Here is a 23,163-nt window from a genome sequence, read left to right as displayed (position 1 = left end):
CCTACTGAAGATTTGACATTGCCTAATTTACAATGTTTGCAGTTCTGCTTCCCAGTCTTTAAATTATTTCTACTTATGTATTATTTCTACCACTAAGCACTGAGTCCTTATGCATCCAGGAAATACGCATGACATTAAGAACACTATCATTTGATAGTAAGATTAATTGGTAAGAATACAAAACCTAACACCTCTGTATTACTGATTCCAGCTAAAGTCTTACATACTTCAAACTTCCCGAATAGAAAAATGTGATGGGTCTTAAATATACCATCTTGGCCAGCTGTCTGTGATCCTGCATCTATTTTAACAAAATACTGCTAATTAGTTAATTTTTTCAGAGAACTTATTCTGTCAGGTAGAATGTATACAGTAAGTTAAATGTTTTGTACCTTGGTACTACAAAAGTACATGCATATTTTATTTTTAGTTTTGGAGGGCTTTTTTTAACAGTAGAGTTGTGCTGTACAAAAGACCCCACTGGTCAATTAATATGACTTCTAATTATTTTAAGATACTTTTTTGCACCTTTAGTTTCAGCATTATAAACTCAATCTATGGAAATATTAAAAAACCCCAAAAATCAAAAATACTTTAATAATTTAGTGGGACACAGTGTTTGGAAGTTACTGAAGGTGTCTGATGTTCTCTAACTCCTGTATCCTTAAAAGCCGCAATAAGCAGAAAGGATTTTAGCTCAATTCCTTAACAGCTGTAATTGCTGTTCATAACTATGTCAAGTATATACTAAAAATCCCCAAACCAGAACAACAAACCAACAGAGAACACGCACACACACACCACACATGTGCTCAACAGCAATTTCCAATACTGTAATAAGCATCTGGCTTAACAAAGCTTTTACATATTAGTTAACACTATAAACCTGCTTTTATATTAAAAAATTTAATCCCATTATGCATTTCTGTGAACACAATAAGCTTAAGAACTGCCCTTACACATTAAGACAGTAAGTTAAAAGTTATTACTTTCCTAGTTTTCATGGGATTGTTTATGTAACAAAGGTATCTGTCATTTAGACAAGGAATCACACTTTATTGGCACTGTTCTGAGTCAAACAGCACTTAAAATGTTTAATCATCACCAGGAATGTTGTTGCTCTACACGGGAGGTTTCAATTTACCTGTTACAATCCTGAATGCAATCACTGCAGTTCCCTTCTTTGAGGTAACATGCTGCTCTGTTTGAGTACAAGATACTTAAATCGTCTGGTCTTTGTTCTCCTAAAAGAAGTTACAAGTAAAATCAAATAGTATTACTGAAATTACACTTAAGAATTAAAAATTTGCATACTCCAAGCTGCACTGCAGTGATGCAGTTTGCTGACACTGCATAGCAGTAAAGACCTTTATTTTATCAAGTCGCCTAGAATATGTAGGTATTCAAACATAAATGTCAACAGCGCTACCCCTAGAAAATGAAAGCATTTCACTCATCGTCCTATATTTTCTGTCACGCTAACTGCTGTCTACTGAAATGATGCAAGATTTACTGCGTGGTAACTCCTGTCACAAATCCAGGGGCAGGCTAAATTCGTTTACTTGTAGTTCCTTTAAATCATCTAAACAGTTCTAGATTTAAAGTATAAGGTGTTACACTTACCAAGACTAGTGACATATTCAATTGCTTCCGAGTATTTCAGCACAGCTTCTCCAAACTGTCCACTCTTAAATAACTCGTTTCCTTCACTTTTTAGTTTCGCTGCAGTAGGAGGAAGTGCAGTGGAACTGCCACTACCAGCCGACTGAGACTCTTCTCTAGGCGGCTCGGAGATCTCAGCTTCGGCGCTTTCACTCTTCTCATCACTGCGTAAAAAGCCATTAACTTCGCCTTCATGGTCTGACAAATGCTTTTCTGACTTCTTCTCGGGCTCGCCTTTTTTCAGCCGGCTCTCAGCGGAGTCCTGGTTCTTGTGCGCGTCCCTGTCCCGCGCCTTGCCGCCCTTGCCGTGGGACTTTCTGTGCGCGTTGCCCATGGCGCGCTGCCCGCCCGCCCGCGCTGCCGCTGCCGCTCCGGAGCCTGCGGGGCGTTAATGAGCGCGGTTAGCGCCGCATCATCGGCGCGAACTACCGGCCTGCCGCGGCGGGGGTGCCGCACAGCGACACCGCCAAAGCCCGCAGCACCCCGCGCCACGGGGACTCGGTAGCCCCGGGAAACACCGCTAAAGACACAGAAAAACTCCTTCTTACAAGTAACCATCAGTTGTTACTGAGAAGGGATTGCTACGAAGCCTCACTGCCCCTTGCTGGGCACACGGGAACCCCTGTCCTGGCGTGTCAGAATGGTACAGGGCTCACCTTGAAATTAACTCTGTAAATACCGCCTATTACAACACGGACGCTTTGATCTTCTGTGGCCAAATCAAATGCCTACGCGTTAAAATTAGATCACAAGCTATCAAACCAGTAACGTTATACAAAACTCACCTCAAATATAACACAGACTTTTATAGACAGGATAAAAGCTTGAAAATCCTTCTCAAGAAGATTTCGTTTAAACATGTCAAAAACCCTTTTATGCATACTTGTGATCATTCAACTTTCACTGTTATTTATTACAAATTTATTTAGGAAAAATCATAGAATAAGGGTATTAGAGAATAAAATCTCTACTTTCCATTCATCTGAATTTCTACTAGATTACCACGACATTCAAAGTATTCAAAGACAGATTTCTGCAGAGCCTGACTCTCGATAGTACTAAGCACACAACTCTGCCTTTTGGCACTATTTAAGATGGTATGTTCCCCTAACCTGATTTTCTTATCTGTCCAACAGAATTTTTTCACATGAATGATACTTTCAGTTGATTTTAACAAAATATCTGACACTTAGTCAAAATGGATGAACTCCAGCAGGTCCAAAATGAAAGAAATATTTTTTTTAAACACACAAAATGTAACTGAAATCAAACTGAACAAGATGGGAAAGCATAAGATTTGTAGAAACAATAGATGCCCTAGTGCCTCCTACCTAGCTGAGATCCCTGTTTTGAAATACCATATTTAATAATAACTTCATACTCCACAGTGGGAACAATGATAGACTAAACTGACCCACACAGATATTTTTGATTATTTATATTTGATTATTTATGTTTGAGACATCCAGCCATCCAACTGGTGGTACCAAATATACCAAAAAAGATTTAAAGTCTATTTGCTAGGGAGAATGGTGGTAAAAGGCCTGCTGGGCAAATGAATGAAGACACCAGTGTAAACACCTTCCTTAACATACACGCTAAAATACTTTCATTTTACATACACCAAAACAGAAAAAAAAAAGACGTAAACGCCACAGACTAACAAGTGATAGGATGAGCTTTTACAAAACATAGTGAAACACTGTCAAAGAGCATCCCAGCTTCCAGAGACAAAGAAAAAGCAAGGCAGGCACACAGTATGCGATGTGAATGTTATTAATGTGAATGATGTGTAATTCCTGAACATAGGAAGAAATTTCCTAAAGATAAAGTGCACAGAACCTGTCCTGGATTAAACAGGAAGCATTTATAGCATTTGGAGTCTGGAGTCCCCCTGCCAACAGGAATGCTGATAGTTACCTTGTTTAGCTGCTGGGTAATACTCACTGGTTAAGTATTTCAGGTTGGAGTAAACAGCATGCAAAAAAATGTACAGCTATACTTCTCAAATATAATTGTCATTGTCTTTTAGTTTCAGTCTTTAAAAACAATGTTCCTGTACTGGTCTCTATAGAGAAATTTATTCATGAAAGAAGTATTCTGGCCTAAAAAAAATACTAATACTTCTGAACTTTTCTTAAGGAAAAAAAATTCAAGACACATTATAAATTCCAAGGAGAATTTGAAGACAGGTAATGAAAAGTCCGGACAGAATTTTGACCAGAACGACAACAAATACACACAAGGAAAAATTTCAATTTATGTTATTACTGAAATAACAAACTTAAAATGGAAGAACCGTCATAAAACTAAAAAAAAAACCCACTAAATACGCTAACAGGAATATTTAATGTTTGGTGAGTGTTTACTATTTTATAATATATAATAATATAATATACATCATATTCTTTAATATTGTAATAGATCAAGTATATACCACACAGCTCAACAAATTTGTCTTAATTAAAAGGGGCTATTTAAAATCAATCAATTTATCCTTAAACTGTATTTATTACTTGAGGTTATAACTTCTAGAAATATGTTAAAATACCAGGTGCTTTGTCCAGCACATGATTTTTAGTTTTTTTCAGTGCCTGAATACTGGTTTTTATAGTCTCTAGGATGCAAGCAATTTTCCATTTCTATTATACAGAAAGGGCTCAATTTACTTATGATTTCAGTTACATAGAAGATGAAGAGACACTACACTCTATTTAGACTGTTTTGTTCAAAGTTCAGAAATCAACTCTTCAGCCCTAAAGAAAACAAAAAAAATTTTTTTCCAATCTCTAAATTTTAAGTTCAGTAGGAATGCATTAAGCTTACCAATTGAATGTGAAATAAATGTGATTACATGACTGGACTACATGGACTACTGGACTGCCTGTCATTACAGGGCTAGATGTTTAGTCTACTTATTGCTGTTAGGTTCACAGAACATTTTTTATTTATTCACTGAACTCAATTCATATTTGTTTCCAGTTGTATAAGAAAATACAGCAAAATCTATGACAATGCTTGCCACTTAAATCTGAGAAATACTTATGTGTATCACAGGAACACATATGCCATTGGCATCAGTCAACCATCTTCCCTATGTTTAAAGGCCTAACCTTTCATCAACAGAATTGAAGTCTTCCTATGGAGCTAGAAGGCACATAGTCATCTGAATGCTCACAATAGAAAACACCCCCAAATGAACAGACATTTAAGGCTAGGGACATTATGCATCCCTTTCTTCCAAGGTTTTAGCTCAGGAGTTTTGGCAGACACCAACTGTTGTGGGAAAATGTATTTTCCCTAATCTTGTGTGCCAATAATACATTATTGTATCACACATTTACAGTCCAACATTCATGATTAAGCTGCAAAACCCACAGACTGATATAGTTTCAAGATAAAACACAAAAACCATAAAAGTCACAGCTGTCATGCCACAGTACCTTAAAGAGCCAACATAACTAAAAGAAGCAGAAGGGTGAAATCAGCCTAGGGATTTTATTCTGTTGTAGGCAAGAGGTCAGCCATATAGCTGAATCTAAAAGCAACCTGCCAATGCAAGCCTTCCTAGCTCCTGCTGCCTCAGCTCCTCCTGCAAGCCTTGGACTTTGATTGTGCCAGTGGCTTCATCCCAAGAGCCTTGCAGTCAACCACACACTAATCCAGGAATGGGAGATACACTTCAACTGCTTGTAAACTACATCCAGCACAAGAATTACATGTTTACCTCTAATACAAACTTCCAGAGAACAGAGATGAGCTCTTACAATAAAAAAAAAAAAAAATCGTTTCCAAAACGAACAACAACAAAAATTATACATGTTAATAAATTATACTTGATCATTTTTACATCCTTTGATGAAAGCTTGGGAAGAAAAATGCAGAAGAAAAATGTGCTGGTGGAAAGGCAGGAAAGCTGCGTTGCAAGATCTCAGAAACACAAAATGCACAAAATGTTCCCTCAGCAGAAGAAATTTTTAACTGGGTCCACATCAAAGGACAGGTGTAAAATTACACAGGGTACAGGGTAGTAGGTGATTTATAGCAACATTTTCCATTTGTCTCTGTTATGCCCATTCTAGAAAGAATTACAAAGATGTGTAATAAAAATGGGTTCTAGATTTCACACTCAGATCTACTTTAAGTAGTCAATGTAAGTTTAGTCTTCGAACAGGCAGAATTCTTTGCAAGAATATATGGATGAATTTGAATAAACATTACTATCTCAAAGACAACTATTTTTTCCTTAGGTTAAAAATAAGATAGGAAATGATAAGACATTACTTTTACCTCCACCACGTCTTTCACATTCTTCTGTATTTTCCCCTCTTCCTTCACCACTTTCTGCATCCTCTATCTCTTGAATAAGTATTTTTTTCCCTTTGCCTTGAGGCTCAGATACCGGCTTTAAACTTTTCAGTTTCTCTTCAAGCTCTAGCAGCCTTTTCTATAATAAAGAAAAAACATCAGCAGAAGTTTTTTATTATGTATATAAATTACAGTTTACGCACAGCAAATACGTTCTGTTAAATAATCCATGTGAAATCCTGAAGAATTACCAAGAAAAATGTTGACAATATAAAAAGATGGTAAATAAATGTGAATTTTCCAAGAGTCAGCACCAAACCAAGATTAATAGTCAATTTCTGTCTCTCTCACAAGAAATAGACACAAGATATCTTCACATCTTTGCGTGAAGTATCACATAAATAAATAAATACTTTTCTTGAATGCACTGCTTATCAAAAAGAAAAAAAAAAAACTAAATTCAAAGGAAAAATACAGATTTTATGATGGTGAGATCTGGTATGGTCTACTAAAAAGAGATGTGGAAAACAGGCTCTCTAGAGAATCTCCAAAAAAGCCTTAAGTCAGAATCAAAATTTATGCTATGGAGAATCTGATGTCAGAGGGACAACTGATGAAGAAATACAACTGAGGGAACAAGAACCAAGAGACAACAGTCTCTTAACAGTGTAGCAGAAGGACACTGTTGAATAATGATATGAACTCTTATAAGAACTGCAATTAGATGATCAAACAGTTTCTCATTCCATAATATTTTCTCATTACTCAAAAAAAACCCCTTTAACTGCACTTGGAATCACCAAGGTTGGAAGAGACCTTTAAGATCAAGTCCAATGGTTAACCCAGCACTATCACTGTAACCCTTAAGCCACTGAATCACTTTACACTGTCAGAGCAGAGTAAGACACATCCAGCATTATGTGGTATTCTGAATGTAATTCAGTGCTGTGCAAGAAAGTGCCATCACAGCACTTCCTGTCTCAAGACAAAATAAGAACAGGATCAAGCAAAGGTTCACATGGACAAAACTTCCTTGAAGAATTCCAGTTGCTGACAACCAAATCACTTTTGTATTAATGATTCTGGATATAAACATGCACTCTGCTTGTGTTCCATACATTCATATTTAGCTCAAAAGAGTTTTGAGGATTCTCCAAACAATGAGAAACTTGAGTAAATGCCCTGCCAAGCACTTGTCCTTTCTAGATGTGCCAGCCAAGGCATAATAGCTGGCATGAATAAGGACAAAGTACAGATATCTGCTTTCAGCTACAAAAGCACTGCTCAGCAAAGCAAGAAATGGAAGAGTGTAAACAAAATGAGTGACTATCTCTGTCTGGTATTATAAGAAGTCTCAGCACAGCCTATTTGATACATCTTTTCACATAGACTGTTGTAGAATTTGTCATCACAGACTCACAGGTATTCAGATATTCAGTCTTGTAAACAGATAAGAAAAAGACCAAGATCTCTTTCAGAACTCGAATCTAGAGACATGTAATTCCTCGGTTGATTTGAAACTCAGGAACTATTCTGGACAGAAACTTAGCTCCAGGAACATCCTAAAAGGGGTAAATGTTGTACATGGTGTATTTGGCACAAGAGGCTTGTACCACTTTCTCTGGTTCAGGCAACAGTAATTAATAACTCCATGGAAAGAAGCAGCAAGGAACAAGCTGCTAGCAGCTTACAATATGCCACCAACAAGAGCTGGACAGAAGTCAGAAGTCAGGACAATTACACAGCATCCAGAAGTCATAGGTAAAAACATTGAGAGGGTAGTAGTATGATGGACTCATAATTAACATAGTAAAAACAAGCAGTTTACTATCATACTTTACACAGTAAACAAGCAGTTTACTATCAAAACTGCCCAGTACTGAAGATTCTCAGGACATACAGAGTCCAAATGAGGACTGTTCTAACCTGCAAACCATCCACAGGATACCAATCAAAGGACACAAACCAATCCTCTCCTTAACAGTAATGCAAGGACCACATCCTGACCTTGATTCTCAAATAAAACATCTGGCTTTCTTTGATCCAAAATTGGTTATTAAGAGTCCAGATTTATCAGAAGGTATGAAAGGTTCTTCATTTTACTCTGGAGATGAGAAATGAGGATTTATAACATCACACTGAAGCAAGGACAGAATCCAGTTCTTCTCCTTTTGAGTAAACTTTACCACTGTAACAACAAAAATTTGGCATCTGTTGAATTTTTCTTCTCTTTATGTACTCAAATGCACCTATCTCAGTGGACCTTTTCAAGAGAAGTTTCCAAATAACTTTGATCAGCAAGACACTAATACTGCAAGCATGTTCAGCAGAAAATGTTTCAGGCACCTGAATTACATTAATAGAGAAGACTTTTCCTCGCAATAAAATCATGAACAGAAGATCTGGCCACATTCAAGTGCCTAATTTCCACCACATGTGGTCTTGGGAAGCTGATCAACAGTACAGCAGACTGAGTGTATCCTCAATACTCATAGTTACATCAAACAACATAAACTGTACTCACTTTATGATACATCTGCATACAACCTCTTTCTAACCATACTGAACTCACAGATCTTTACCTTAGCATTGGTGTTTTTTGGTTCAACAGACAACACTTTATTCAGATCCTCTATAGCAGTCTGGTAATTCTGCAGATGACTGTGCACAGTGGCACGACGCATCAAAGCTGCAAAAGAACAAAGTGTATTATTTATGCATTTAAAGCATAAAGTGAATAAAAATACACTATTTTTTCTAGACATATAAAGTGCAGTTATGCAGTCTTTAAAATTCTGTACTTCTATATTAGTAACAAGAGTTTTCTTTATGATTTTTAATTATGCAATTTCACATGACATCTTTCGAGGCAGCAATCATGCGTTGTGAAACACCTTTTCATAGTTTTCAAATTTTCCAACTCCACTCATGCAAATACAGTTAGCTGCAGTCAAGTCTTTGTCTTCAGAAAGGAATAAACCAACAACTTTGTTTGTCTTTAAATCCCTTTTAAATTAATTTATAATTCAGTGGATGTATTATGGAAACACTGCACGAATACAAGAGAGCTTATAGTTATCATATGAAAAACCTGCTGCCATGTAAGAATTCCCATTACAGATCAACAGGATGAACTGTATAAAACTTCAGTAACCCCCAAAGAATCATTTAAATGACTTTGGGGAGCTATACTGTTCCCTTATTTGTACTTAGCCCTGATTTAAAGGTCAGTTAAGTTAACTAACTTCATGTACCATTTTATTTGCTAGAGGTAAAATAATAAATTGAAATTGTATTTTCTGCTTTACCTTTTATGTTGCCAGGTTCCATATCTAGTACCTTCTCACAATCCTCCAAAGCATTGTCCCAATCCTGAAGTTTGATTTCTGCTTGAGCTTTGTTATTATACACAGCTGCAGTTGGTATTACTGATAGACTCCTAAAAGAAAGGAAATACTGATCATGTTAGAGTCAGAGTTAGAAAACCTGAATCTGGAAACACTTCACCACTGGAAGCTGAAAACAGTACTATAGCAGTATTAACACTGGTATTCTAACCACATTCATGGTTAGAGACTCCCTTCTGTGAGACCACAGGCAACCATCCACCACCTAGATTTAGGGGCCTCTTGCTTGCCAGGACTTAGATCTGAGATGTTGCAGAGGAGATGCTGTGGCTTGTCTGTCACTTAGACTACCTCCTGTCACTACCTCCTCCTGCCATCCATGTAGAATCCAAAAAAATTGCCAAATGGAACCTTTGAGATATGGAGAGTAACTACACAGCTTTGGGGATTATGATGAAAAGCACGGTGGTGGGGGAGAACACATGGGATTCTCCTTGATCTTGCTTGTAAAATCGAAAAACTGAGATAGCAGTGGATGAATTGTCCATGTCCATGTCTAGCTGCAGGGCTGGTATTGTAGGTATGGCTTTAGTTTCTGTAACAACAGGATCATCTCTGAGGAACAAGGACAGCTAGGATGCCCATAACAAAATGGTGTAAGGGAATCTTTGCCAACAACCTTATTAATGTTGCAAGGAAGACCCTAAACTGTGTTCACTAGGTAGAACAGCAATGGAAGTGCCAGAGGGACAGCACACTGCAATAGACACAATTTCCTTGTAAAAAAAAAAAAAACCAAAAAACCATGGTTGAAGAACAATCTCAAATACTTTTCCACAAATGCACAACACGTGGGAAACAAAAACAAAAACAAACAAACAAGCAAAAACCCAAAAAAACCCAAACCAAACCTAATAGAAGTTCTATGCAGCTCTGATCCCAGAGGGATAATCTGTGCATGCTCTTTAGAAAGGGTAGGAGGGTGAGGAAGAAGAGGAGATGTATTCTAGTCTAAGCAGTGATTCAGTGTGTGAAGGCGAGACTGACAAGCTAGTGAAGAAAGCCAATAGGCAAGAAGAAGAGGTCAGACTCTGCATTTTTCCATTCTAGCCATAGATGACTCCTTCAGGTTATTAACAAATCACTCAAAAATATTTTACTTAAATATTTATATCTCTAAGAAAATAGATTGCAGATAGGATTAGCAAAGTGACCAGTTAGAACAGCATGGTGTCACCATCACACATTTCAAAAGGCATACAATGCCCCATGGAGCTCAAAAATGAAAAAACTCAATTAAAATGGATTCTGCCTATTCTTAGTTATTAGTACCTTATTTATGTCCCAAACACAGATGTTTTTACTTATTTTTGTATTATGTATTTCTATTTTATTTATTGTCTATGAAAAACAGCTATAGACTTTTTCTGTTTGTGTAAAAAACCCAAACAAAACAAGATCTTTAGGCTGCAAGTCAAGAACAACAAAATAAACTAAACCAATCACACATCAAATGCCTCAGTTAAGCAGCTTGTGCTCTATGAATATCATTACAAGGGTGCACACACACATACATATATTCGTATCTATCTATATGAGCAACCTCCAGATAAATTTTCATAAGCTGTTCTACAAAACTCCACCTCCTTCAGCGACAATATGTATGATACTTCCTAAACATAAATCTGTTAAATATTTATTTTATTGCTAATCCACACTATTTCTTTCTATTCATTATTTTCTCCATACTTATCTGCATTGACCACAGATGTATTAACATTCTCGTACTTTTTTTCAAGGTTATCCCACTATAATATCGTAGTTCATTGATTATCTTCACATTTCATCTCACAGTAGTGTCATATCATTACCCTCTGTTTACACTGGTAACTAATACACCAAGATTCCCATGTACTCTAAATTTCTAAATGACAACTCTGACACTTCTGATTTCTGTGTTTTTTAAGTCCTCTCCATTTCAAAGCACAGAGTTAAATTACATTTGGAATTATTAGCTTCTCAACATTCTGATCATTCTTTTGATTTTGTAAACATGCCATTGAATTTCAATGATTTAAAAAAATCTGAGGAAGTTTGTGACACTTGCAGATTGTATTCCATCACTATCTAGCCCCTTCTCTTTTCATAAATAAAAATTGAGGATGGATCAGTGCTTTAAATATTCTTATGTCAAAGCTTTCTGCCCTTTTGAAAATAATCTAATAGTCACTGGTTGCTACACTAAGAACTTGTTTTAATTACATTGAACATTCACAAGTAAGAGTCATTAAAGAACACAATAATATTTACTTACCGAGTGTAATATGTCACGGCTTCCACATAATCACCAGAGGCAAAGGCTTCATTGCCCTTTTCTTTTTCACGAGTAGCAATAATAATTTTGTCTCTATTTGTCATTCCTAGCAAAAAATATTTCTACACAACAACTAGCAATTTGCACAGATGAAACCATAACAGTCAGACAAAATACTTTGAATCTCATAGTCTGCATTTTTTTTAAAGCACATAGCTTACTAAAAGATAAATTTGTATTTTATTTTCTGTAATAACACACTAAATTCTTCTAATAGGCATACAATTCAGCATGCAAGAAAAAAGCAGTTGGCTAACCTCTACCATTAATTTATAATACCAGATGTATGCTTTATTTCTTTACCTAGTGCTCTCAACTAAACATAAACATTCTTACTGTTTATTAAGCAAGACTAGATTTTTTTCAAACATGGCTTCAAGATCACTTGATGATGTAACAATCTCTAGGGACTGAAAAATAAAGGCACTTTAACTCTATGATATACTTTTTTAATTAGTATTCATGCTCAACACAGTATTACAACTAAAGAAAATTTATGTTTCTAAGACATTACCAATTGTGTCAATTTTCTTCTCAATTATGGGTAGACTTGGCCTACTGAAGAATCTTGCTTTTGAATTACTTTCTTCACAGTCTTCATCAATTTTGGAACATTCCTTTTCCACATCAAACCTTTAATAATAAAATGATCAATTCAATAATGCTGCATAGCAAGACTCCTCAGCTGATAGAAAGGCATACTGTATTTTCATTATAAACCAAAGGAAAAGAGATACAGGCTGTATTCAATTATTGGTGACCAAGAAAAATCTCTGTCTCACCTCTTCACCATATTCCCCAAAAAAGACAGGCAAAATTTAAGAAACAGTATCATTAGGCTCCATCCCAGCCCTATCAAACATCCCCATTAACCTTTGCCAAAATAACTAAGAAACAGCTTCAAAGCAATTTATACAGTAAACTTCAGACAAGTAGTGTCAGACATTTCAAAGCAGCTCTAAAGCAGCTTTTGAAAACAGTGTTTAGGAACATATATCAAAGAAATATTGCTGCCATAGTACTGTAAAATAAATATAGTAATAATCGATTCCTACACTATACAGAAACATTGTTCTTACTGCTTTTCTGTGTAGGGTGTAATGGAAAATAGCCTTTTCACAATAATCTGGACAATATGAATAATTTCTTTTTAAAATCGAGATACTATTTTTGAAAATTTCTCCACTCAAAACCTTTTCACGTAACACTAATTGTTCTCCATTTTGAATCTGATCTTTTGCTAGCTTACTTTTACCTATTTATTATAAATTAACCACATTTCAAATAAATGTTTTTAAAATAAGAAGTGAAACATTTAATTTAGAAATTGCCTAAACAGTTATTTGACAGTTTTGAAATTTTACTCAAAGCATTTTAAAGTCATGATATGCTTTAAACTGGAAAACATATTTCAGACAACTCTATTTCAGTGTACTCATAATCCAAAATAAATACACTCTATGGGAAAATTCACAACCTGTACTATTATCAGCACTATTAAAGCACTTAAAGATTGTGTATATAAATGTGTAAACAAAATCTGTACATTACTTTGGAAAGATATAGTACCAAGACTAAAGAATAAATGAATGAAAGAATAAATTGTCACAGAAATTTTTAAAATAAACTATTTTCCTTGTCCACATTTGAGCAGGAAGGCACCAATTTCTGAAAGATACGTGCACGAAAATAACTGATGCGCAAAACTGACACAAGTCAGGGCTTTTATAAGGGCTTTGGGGTATAGTTTCATTACCCAAACCCCACAATACAGCCATCTACTGCACTGGAAACTTGTGCCTCCTCACTCTGATTTTAGAGCATTATATTCCAGATTTCAGGAACTACAGAAAAGCTCCTACAATGTACAACACAAGTATGTGCTTTCTGCTTTCTGTGTTCAACAATTTGGGCATGAACCTGTTATGTAACTTGGAGGTTACATGATGCAGAATGTCTTTGTATCAGAGCTCCATCTATTCTAAAATAGTTACTGTCTAAACCTCTATTAAGTTTAATTGCATCTGAGTAAACTGCCTGAAGCTCATTCTTTGAGGTTAGTGGGGTTCAGTGAAGGAGTAAGTACTCATCAGTTTTGTTTTCAGTATAGAACTGTGGCTTTATATATATAGAGAAGTCCATGTTTCTAAGTCCATGTTAAATAACCCTAAAGCTATTTTCAAAAATCTCATAAATTAAGTAATAAATTTTAATTTATTTTTCTGCTGATTTACTATATTTCATACTGCTTGTACAAAAGTATAGGCTAACTTGTTCTCAGCTGGTAACAACACAATGTGTCATTTCCATTTTAACTGACTATTTATTAAGGAAAACCAAAGTTTCATCAGTGTTACAGTTCCCTAAAATGCTGACCATAATACTAGATTTCTGCAAAATATATCAACTGTTTTCTCTATTTATCTATCTCTAGTTAAACAAATAAGATTTATTAAAACTGAAATATAAGGGATTAAACATACTTGTCCCATTCACTGTAATCCCGTGGTATGTTTTTCTTGCTTCTTTGTTTGTTTTGCAATTTTTTGTTCTAAAAGAGAAACAAACAGCCATCTTGTAAGACAATTTGTTGCAGTGGAATTCACGGTGGTTTTATTTGGTTTGTTTCTGCAGTACGTATTTTCCTAGTAACCAACACTACTCATAACTAATCTTAGCTCAGTCTTGAAAATGTAATTCATCTTGGTTCAAAGAAAATCTTGATGCATTTCATAAATTGTTGCAATTTGAGGGGCTCCTGCGTCTCACACTTCTTGTCCACCATCCTGTCACATCACAGAGGCACTGAGTGAAACTTTGTAATTGGTGATGCCATCTTCCCAACCATCCTTTCAACATAGCAGGGGAGAACTCAGTCTTCGGCAGACCTAGCCTTGTGATGAGGTGTTTGACACTGAGAATGAATCAGTAACCTGGTTTTAGGCTTCCCTTTCCCAGGAGAATTTAAGGCACAGATTTTGGTAGTCCCGGGAACACTCATAACAAATTTGCAAATAAATTACTTCAAAGTAGTGTCTGGACTTCTTTTCACCATTTATCACTTCACTAAAGACAATTCCAAGATTATTTACAGTTGTTTTAGATTTTAGACAAGTTCCATCATTGAAACTTGCCTTACCTAAAATTTATCATGAGGACCTTCCTGCAACAATCAGTTCTGACAATCAGATTTGACTGCCTTGTATCTCAACCCATCTCCTACACTAATGGACTCTATTTCCTTAGCTGCCACCTATGGCATCTCTTCTACCTCTGTCATGAGACTATACTTCTTTGCCCCTCCCTGCTTGTTGACTTCAAAATACTTAATAGCAAGGTGTGGTTCTAAACAGGTATTTTACAGTAGAACAGCCAGTTCAAAATATTCCCATCTGCCCTATCCTCGCCATTCAGTCCTCCTCTTACCTTGCAATCCAGCATTCACCGAATTAGACCAGTGTAATTTTTATAGAGTTGCATATTTACAATTTTCTGTGCTTAAATAAACAATCTGATAGAGATCACAGTACAATCTCCAAATATCTGTACTAGTTCAATTCAGCATGTGATAAACTGGACCAAAGAAATGACCAGAAGCTTCCTAAACTTGCTTTACCAGTGGTGACACTGTAACAAGGACATACTTCTGCAGCTGGAAGTAAACACCTCAATTTACATAATGCAAATATAACCCTTCCTGTAAACACTTCTGACTATTTATAATGTTAGGTTACACAAATTTCTGTAGTATATAACTCCAGAATTACTCTTAATGTTATGTCTTTCAGGAAGCAAGACAAAATGACAAATATGTTTAGTGATCAACACATGTTTAGAGGAAGGAACTCCTAAACATGCCTTCCTGAAACATGAGTTATCTTAATGGATCCATCCTGATGTATATTACTAATTTAATGAATATCAAGCAATTTTTTTTTCAACTGAAAAGTCCTTAATTTAAATGAGCAAAAATACTGCTCTCAGAAGAAACTCTCTTAAGGTACTTACACTAAAGCAACTCCAGCTTAGGGAGAGAACCGTAGCATGTACATTTAAGGAATGAGGAAGAAACATTGACTCAAAAATCCACAATTTAAAACATTCTAAGTCTCGTATCTTTGAAATAATTGTAATCAAGCTGTGGTTCCATCAGAGTCGGGAATTTCTCAATCAGTAATATTTCAGAGGATCTCAGCCAAGAGGCTTTGATAAAAACTGTACACTTGCATGACATGGAACTCAAAACCAAAGAAATCTCTGTGCCTGTCATGTTTCCTGCCATAATTCATAACGCATGAATCCCACTGCATTTGAAGCCCGTTGAACATCTTCTGGACCAAAGACAAACACACAAATTGGCTTCAGTACAGGTGACACAACTTTGCTTTGGTTCTCCTGTGGGCCCTGTGTGCTGGCCTAAAACATTACTATTCTATGGCAACTAACCAGTGTTAGTTTTTAATTCAGAATATCCAAAACAACAAGAAGGCTCTTAGATCCTATTGCAGTGGAGTTTTATAACATAGAACTTGTATGTGTTTTGCATGCCCTGGGCTGTGGCATGAGAAGGTATCTGAAGATGCAAATCTTTCTGGAAGTGTTTTAGAAAACCATGTTTTGGTTTTGCCTAACAATATTTTCTTAGGCAAAGAAGCTTAAGTTGAAATCCCATCAATACAGTCTTTTGAATATGAGTATCTTTAAACACATGCTTTAGCTCTCTCCTGGACAAAATGAGGCAGCAAAAATAATAATTATGCAGTGTGGACAGTTAAGACAGTTCTGGGCAGCATAATAGAAAAACAGGGGTGTAAGACAGAAAGTCCACATTGTGTTATAGAGGTAGATATTACATAAACTTTGCTTTTTTTCCGTCCACTTTTGTAAAATCCCCCCCATGGATTCACACCAATAGAAAGAAAACACCATATACAGTTATAAACAATCAATAGTGAATTGAAATTACACCTACATATAGTATCAGCAAGAAAATCTGATTAGAGACAAAACAAGATGCTTTCATTTACCAAATTCATACCCATTACTGCAGTCCACTGATTTAGGGTAAATAATGAGTTCCAGAACTGGATTCACTGAAAATGCTGAACTCTTTATGTATCAGATCTGATTAATATTCTCCAAACAAGTAATAATATAAAATTATGGAAAATTTGTGCATTTCTTTCTAGCAAAGAGGATAAATTTATCACAATAATTCTAAACTTGATCCCACTTATACAATTATATGATGCCAATCTGAAAAATAATTATAGTCCCAACTGATTAGGGACTTTCCATCATTTTATGCTTACATTCTAAACTGGATTTACTGAGTTCTTACGGTATTAAACCATTTTCTGTTCTAGCAGTTATACAGAACATGAATCAAGGATAAATCTATAGTGGCACAATCCATCTCGGCAAAATAGGACAGTCAAGAGGAACATACATTGCAAAATATGGAAGATTACACATTAACTAAAACAAACTACAAACCAAACCAAACAAAAGCACACCTTAGTCTCAATACTAACCACTTATAAAAGATTCATTGGAATCCCCAGCCTCTTTGTATGCCACCTAACAGAGACTGCCTAGCTATCCCAAATGTCTTGGTCCAACATCTATGTGCCCGCTGACAGTAACAAGTAGTTTCTGACAACACAAGAAAACAAATCAGGCATTTACTAATACATAATTATTCAAGAATAATAGGAATTATCATGAAAGATCACATGACCAGCAAGGGCCCCTTCATAATGTTTTTGACTCACAGACCTCCAAAATGAACAATGCTTAATGAATTTCCTATTGCAGTGTCCTAGAATTCCAAATAAAATTTTGAGAATAAGATTTAACTGATTTGTGACAATACCTGACAATTCAGAAAAATCCCATCCACACCTACTTGTTTGCCAAACCCTTCAGTAGCACTGTATTTAGTACTAGCAAGAAAAGCTGGACTGAAAAAACTGATTTTAGGCAGATAAACAAATGAAAAAAAGAAAGCCCCACAAAAATGTAAGGAAACTAATACCTGGGGAAAAAAATGTAAATATTTTTTCTGTAGTCATGAAGATTTGTTAAGTCTGTTTAAGGGCTAAATTAGGAAGTATGCTGTACAACTGCAGTGGGAATATCAACACAAAGCATAATCAAAGACTACATATACACCAGCACTACCCAGGACAGGAGTGGCTACAGAGTAAAACAATTGCTGCAGAGGCTCTAACATCCACACCGTATGAGTTCCAGGGTGTTTTGGACTGGCTTCTGACTGGCCCCATGGAACAAAAGCCTGCTAGCAGCAGGAGAAAAACTCCTGGCATAATTTCATCCAGAAGGAGCCTAGTTCACATTTCCTAGTAAACAGTACTTGGAAATATGAATTGAAGAATATAAAAGGCTGTTTAGGGAGACCTCCTTTGGCAGTGAATCTTGATCAGAATTAAAATATTATTGCAATACACATGCTAGTACTAAAAAAGCATTTTTGTTTAAGCATTGGTCTCTTGCAAGGAAGCTTAAAGGTTTTTATTTTCTGGTTAACAAAATAAATCTAGTAAGAAAGGCACAATGATTAGAAGTTCATGCATATAACATCTCCCAGTTTTAGAAAAACCTACAATTAACACTTATAATTAACACAAAAAACTGGAGATACCTGATTAGTGGGAAGACAGCTGCTGGAACAACGAACAGGAGGCAAGTTATCTTGCCTTTCATTCGGTGTATCTGTTCTCATGAGCTGTGATTTCCTATCATCTTCATTCATTTCTGTCAGCCAGTTCTGAAAATAAATATATAATATATTTTTACCTTAAGGCAGAAGAGCAATTATCCTTAAAAAGTACTGTTCTTAATGGGGAAAAGCAATTAAGACATAGAGCAATAGTGGTTTTTTAAATAAAAAGTAATCTACAAAAAAAATGGACAGTTAACATTCAGTGACATTAAGCAAGAAAATAAATTTTAAAACAATCCTTTGATCATTTCCTCTTTTAATCAAATAATTACATTCTACTTAGGCACAAGAAGATTGATACATCCCAGTGATTATATTATGGACCATTATAAATTAGATCCTGTACCATCAATTCACTATTAATTGCTTGCCATTCTCCAGCTGTGAAATCAGAAGCTGTGGCTGGAGGCTTATCTTTTCTCAGAGCTCTGCTCCTTGGATCCAGACGCTCAATTCGCTTTTCACAAACCAACGTAAGATCAGGGTAACACCCCTCCTCACCAGACCTTTAAAATGCAAATATATAGATGTTAACAAAAAAGAACTGCACCACATCCTCCATGTTTCCCTCCATGTGTAGTCCATACAGTAGTAGTCCATGCAGAGGACTATTCTCCTGTTACAACCCAATTTTACTATCATCTAATAGACTTTTTATTAGAAAATTCCAGTTAACCTACAACCATTTCCCAATGCCCACATGCACAGTTCAAAAGTTATCACCATAGTGCTCATAAAAAAGAAATTTGTGTCATTTAAAGCAGAAGTTCCACAGATGTGGCATCTGAAATTGCAAGTCATGCAACATTGATCATGAGAGAACAAAACAGAGTGGCAGCATTTAAAAAAAACCCTAGCATTAAACTACTGAAACTTTTGGGTGGTTAAAAAAGGACTTTGATTTCCAGTATTATCATTTGAACACTTTTAGCATGATTACTTTAACTTCATACTTTAATTTTAAACTACAAAGTCACAGACAAGTTCAGACAAATAGAGAAAGGTTCCCTCCAATTTTGCAGAACACGAATATAATTATTAATGAAGATTAAAAAAAAAATTACCTTAATACCCTGAGAATCTTTTCCAGGTGCTTAACATCTGTGCATTTTTCAATGAATTTGTAGTCCAGATGACTAATAGGTATTTGATATGTTTTAGTGGTTCCTTCACCCAAAAAATATGGTACTGACTCGTCACCCATAACTAAGCATTAAAAGAAGAAAAAAAAAAAACTATTCTGTAAGCTTCTAGTTCATTTTGAAGTAATGCAAATTTAAGGAATAAAATTGCTCACACTCCACTCTCTCATGCAAGCACATCTGTAAAAGAAAAAAATATCAGATTAGAAAGCTTGATCACATTACCTGTCCCTGACAAGAGGCTTACAGACAGAAGTATGAGATATGCTTTGTAAGAGTATGCAACTCTACTGCAAGTCAGAACAATTCAGAAAGACCACTTAAAGAAAAATTGCCAATTTTTGCCTACCACATTCTCGTTTTATTTAACACATATCTGTTTTACCCAAGTGGGACAAGCACAAAGGAGAAGATAGTGAAGGACATGCCCTTTTTCAGAGAGAAGACATTAAACAGTGCAGTGTATCTAAAGGAAGGAAAATCTTTGGCTTCTCTGTAGACAAAATAAATTCAATTTTCTTTCCTCACTGACTGCATTTTCTGTGTCTCTGCACTAATCTTTATCTTTTCCAGTAAGTATGTAAATGAAGAAATGAGGGATTCAAATTAAGACATTTCTGTCTCCCTCTACCTTTCATCTGCTCATCTGCATCTATTTCTGTTTTAACCACATGCTCTACGAAGCTGAAATCCTATTTTCCCCCCCTTTTATACAGTGCACAAAGCGATCAGTTAATTTTTAAGAAATACAATAAGGGAAACTAGCTAGTATGTGAAAACAACTATGTGTAGTTATAAACCAATTTAAAATAATTGTGTTCTAATGTCTTGCAAAATTACACGCATTAATTTGTAGTTACACAAAAATGTTTACAATACAGCAGTACTTAAATAATAACTGGTCATAATTAGGTGCTGCATAGACATTCTGCCCCAAGACTTTACGGTTTCAGTACTGGGAAAGGAAGAAGACGTATGGAAAGAAGGATAAATGCAGAAAATAATTAAAGAAGAACAGAAGAATTAAAAACTCATCACCACCGGCGGTTTTCCCCGTTTATTCCCGCGGCCGGGAGGGAGCTGCCCAGCGTAGCTCTCGGCACCGCGGGGACCAGGACTCCGCGGCTGCTCGGGGGCACAGCCCAGCTCCAAGAGAGCTTCCCCAGGCATCCCCCGGCCGGACCAGGGATTTACCTCCGGGCCGGCACCAGGCTCCCCTCAGGCAGCGCCGGAGCGGGGCAGCGCGGCCGGCCCGCACGTAGCGACTGTTGCTATGTACAGCATGGCGGCAGGGACACGGCGCTGCCCGCCCCGGGATGCCCCGCCGAGGCTCCCGCAGAGCCCCGCCGGGCTCCAGCGGTGACACCGGCCTCGCCTCTCGCTCCTCGGCACGCACCTGCCCGGCGCCGCGCTGTCCCGGGGCACGGCCGCCGCCCTGCCCACACCGCAGCCGAGCCCCCGGCCCTCGCTCCGGCCGCGCAAGCGCCGCCGCGGCCAGGGCGGGGATCGGGGCTGAGGGGAGCGCCTGCCGAGGGCGGGCAGGAACACAGCGCCCGGGGCGCGGCTCTGGAAAGCGTCACCCTCGTGTCTCAGCGTAGTGTTTCACTCAGCGGAGAGCAAGCGGTCACTCTGCCGTCCCCCGGCGCCCGCGGCAGTGTTGCCTGTCAGCTCTGCACTCCCCCAGCACTGCTCTCCAAAGCAGGTCCGTGCCCCTTCCCCAGGGCAGCGGGGCTCTTCGCCGCCTCTGCCCGGCACCAGCGGCGCCCCGCAGCCGGGCCGGGCCGCCTCCGCTGGCCGGCGAGCTCCGGCAGCGCCGCTGTGCCCGCTCCTCCTCTCCTGTGAGCAGCTGCGGCAGTAGCCGAGCCCCTCGCTCTGCTATGCAGGCACGAGGTGCACGCTGGGTACCCAAAAAGTCTTTGTAACACAGATCTAATTCTTTCCTTGTGTCATTTTTTCTCAAATTAGAGTCAAACCAATCAGTGGTCAAGTGTAGATATTAGATATTAGAGTGACCACTGAAAACACAGACACGCCTCTGAGAACACAGAGGGTTAAAAGCAAAAATTTCCAGGAGAAACTTTCTCTTTAGTTCCAGCCAGTGTAAAGGACACGCTCTTTCTCTCCTGCCCAGCCACAGGTTGGGTAGGGGAGGGGAAGCCATGCAGCCCGAGAGAGGTAGGTCAGGGTGTAAAAAGCCCCCACAAAACAAAAAAGTAAAAAAAAATCTGAGATGTCTGTATTCCCCTCCCCCTTCCAGAAAAAGAAAGAGTGAAATAGACAAGAGACTGTGTTCTGTACGAGCAATACACCAGCAGAAGAAAAGAGAAAGGGGGGTACCCAGCCATAAGAGTTAAGAGTTCTGAGCAGAAATTTCAGCTGTCCTAAGAGTCTAAAACTTTTAACCCCTTTTTAAATAATACTCCTCCTTAATCTCCTTAAAAAAAAGAAGAGAGATAGTCTAAGACTGAAATGTTAAAAAAAAATAAAGAATCCTAAGTAAGAAGAGGTAATAGAGTAGCTTTTAGCTAGACTCTTCTTGTATAACCATAGACTAAACCAATTTCTCCTACAACAAAAATTGTATTTTTAAAGAAAATACAATAGTAAACCAAAAAACCTGCTTCAGCAACTACCAGCACAAGAACAAAGTAAACAATAAAAAGTTAAAGAGTGTAGGATACCCTCTGTCTTCAAAAAGAAGAAAATGTCTGTTCTGAAAACCCTCAGCCCCAAGAAAAAAAGAAAATAAGGGGGACCGGAGTCCCAAAATAAGAAACTGAACTGTTGTTCTTTTAGTCCTTAACAAAACATCCTTTTAAAAGCCCTATAAGCAGTCTGTCCATAGACAGTAGTGAGAGCACTGTAACATAAAAAAAAGTCACAATAACAATTTCTTCTCCAGGCAGTCGCCATGTGTGACATGGAAACACAGAAGAGTTACAACTGTGTTTTCTAAAAGTCTATAGTACAAAAAAACATCCTCCCTTAATGAAATAAAAATTAATTATATGAAGAGTAGCAACGTAATCAAGAATCCAGAGTTTTGTCTCACTGTAGTTTATTAGAAATTAACTGAGGAAAAAAAGAGTGTTTTAGAGAGTTTTCATTCTGAATTCTCTGTGTCTTTTATTAGTAATAATAGTAGCTTTAAAAAGTTTTTCCCTTTATTTTTAAACTTAGACCCACTCTACTTTGTCGCTAATCACATCTCACAGCATTTATTTAGAGAAAGTGCATTTTCATAAAAGCGCTAACACAGTGACAGCATCAAACCATAACACCTTCAATACAAACAAGTCAAACAGCACTTAAGAAATTTCTGTTTCCACATTGCTTCTTAATGTTTAACTTGCCTCCCTCTCCCTCTTCTTTCAGGAGAAATTATTTTTTCACACTTCCAGACATCCATACTTTTGACATGCCCACAACTGGGTGCCAGAATTGGGTGCCCTGATGTCCTTTAAGATTTTCTTTTTTGAAATCCAGATCTGTTTCAAACCTAGCCTTCTGTAGCTTCCTATTTATTTTCAGAAGAATTTATTCAAACCACAGTTATTTCATGCAGTTCACAGAAGTCCAAAGAAC

General features: G+C 37.1%; 1 protein-coding gene across 4 annotated transcripts in view; it reads right to left on the bottom strand.

Moving 5' to 3' along the window:
- SPAG1 (sperm associated antigen 1) overlaps positions 1-21,536 on the bottom strand; it is a 37,428-nt gene extending 15,892 nt beyond the window's left edge. Inside the window, exons 1-13 of one of the 4 annotated variants that reach the window (XM_072924857.1) lie at positions 20,975-21,536; positions 19,734-19,758; positions 19,501-19,642; positions 18,783-18,942; positions 18,356-18,481; positions 14,175-14,242; positions 12,206-12,324; positions 11,632-11,737; positions 9,279-9,409; positions 8,553-8,659; positions 5,953-6,109; positions 1,624-2,040; positions 1,145-1,244 (exon numbers count right to left, since the gene is read on the bottom strand). In XM_072924857.1, the coding sequence (XP_072780958.1) occupies positions 1,145-1,244; positions 1,624-2,040; positions 5,953-6,109; positions 8,553-8,659; positions 9,279-9,409; positions 11,632-11,737; positions 12,206-12,324; positions 14,175-14,242; positions 18,356-18,481; positions 18,783-18,942; positions 19,501-19,642; positions 19,734-19,758 (1,658 nt within the window). In that variant the 5' untranslated portion in view covers positions 20,975-21,536. Of the gene's footprint in view, positions 1-1,144; positions 1,245-1,623; positions 2,041-5,952; positions 6,110-8,552; positions 8,660-9,278; positions 9,410-11,631; positions 11,738-12,205; positions 12,325-14,174; positions 14,243-18,355; positions 18,482-18,782; positions 18,943-19,500; positions 19,759-20,772 lie in introns of all 4 variants that reach the window. The other 3 variants (XM_041713993.2, XM_030266498.4, XM_030266497.4) reach the window with 3 other exon arrangements.
- Positions 21,537-23,163: the final 1,627 nt, after the last annotated feature.

Source organism: Taeniopygia guttata, chromosome 2 (assembly GCF_048771995.1).
Source record: "Taeniopygia guttata chromosome 2, bTaeGut7.mat, whole genome shotgun sequence".
Lineage (NCBI taxonomy): Eukaryota > Metazoa > Chordata > Aves > Passeriformes > Estrildidae > Taeniopygia > Taeniopygia guttata.
The sequence above is the reverse complement of the archived record's forward strand: the minus strand, read 5'-3'. Positions and strand labels throughout refer to the sequence as shown.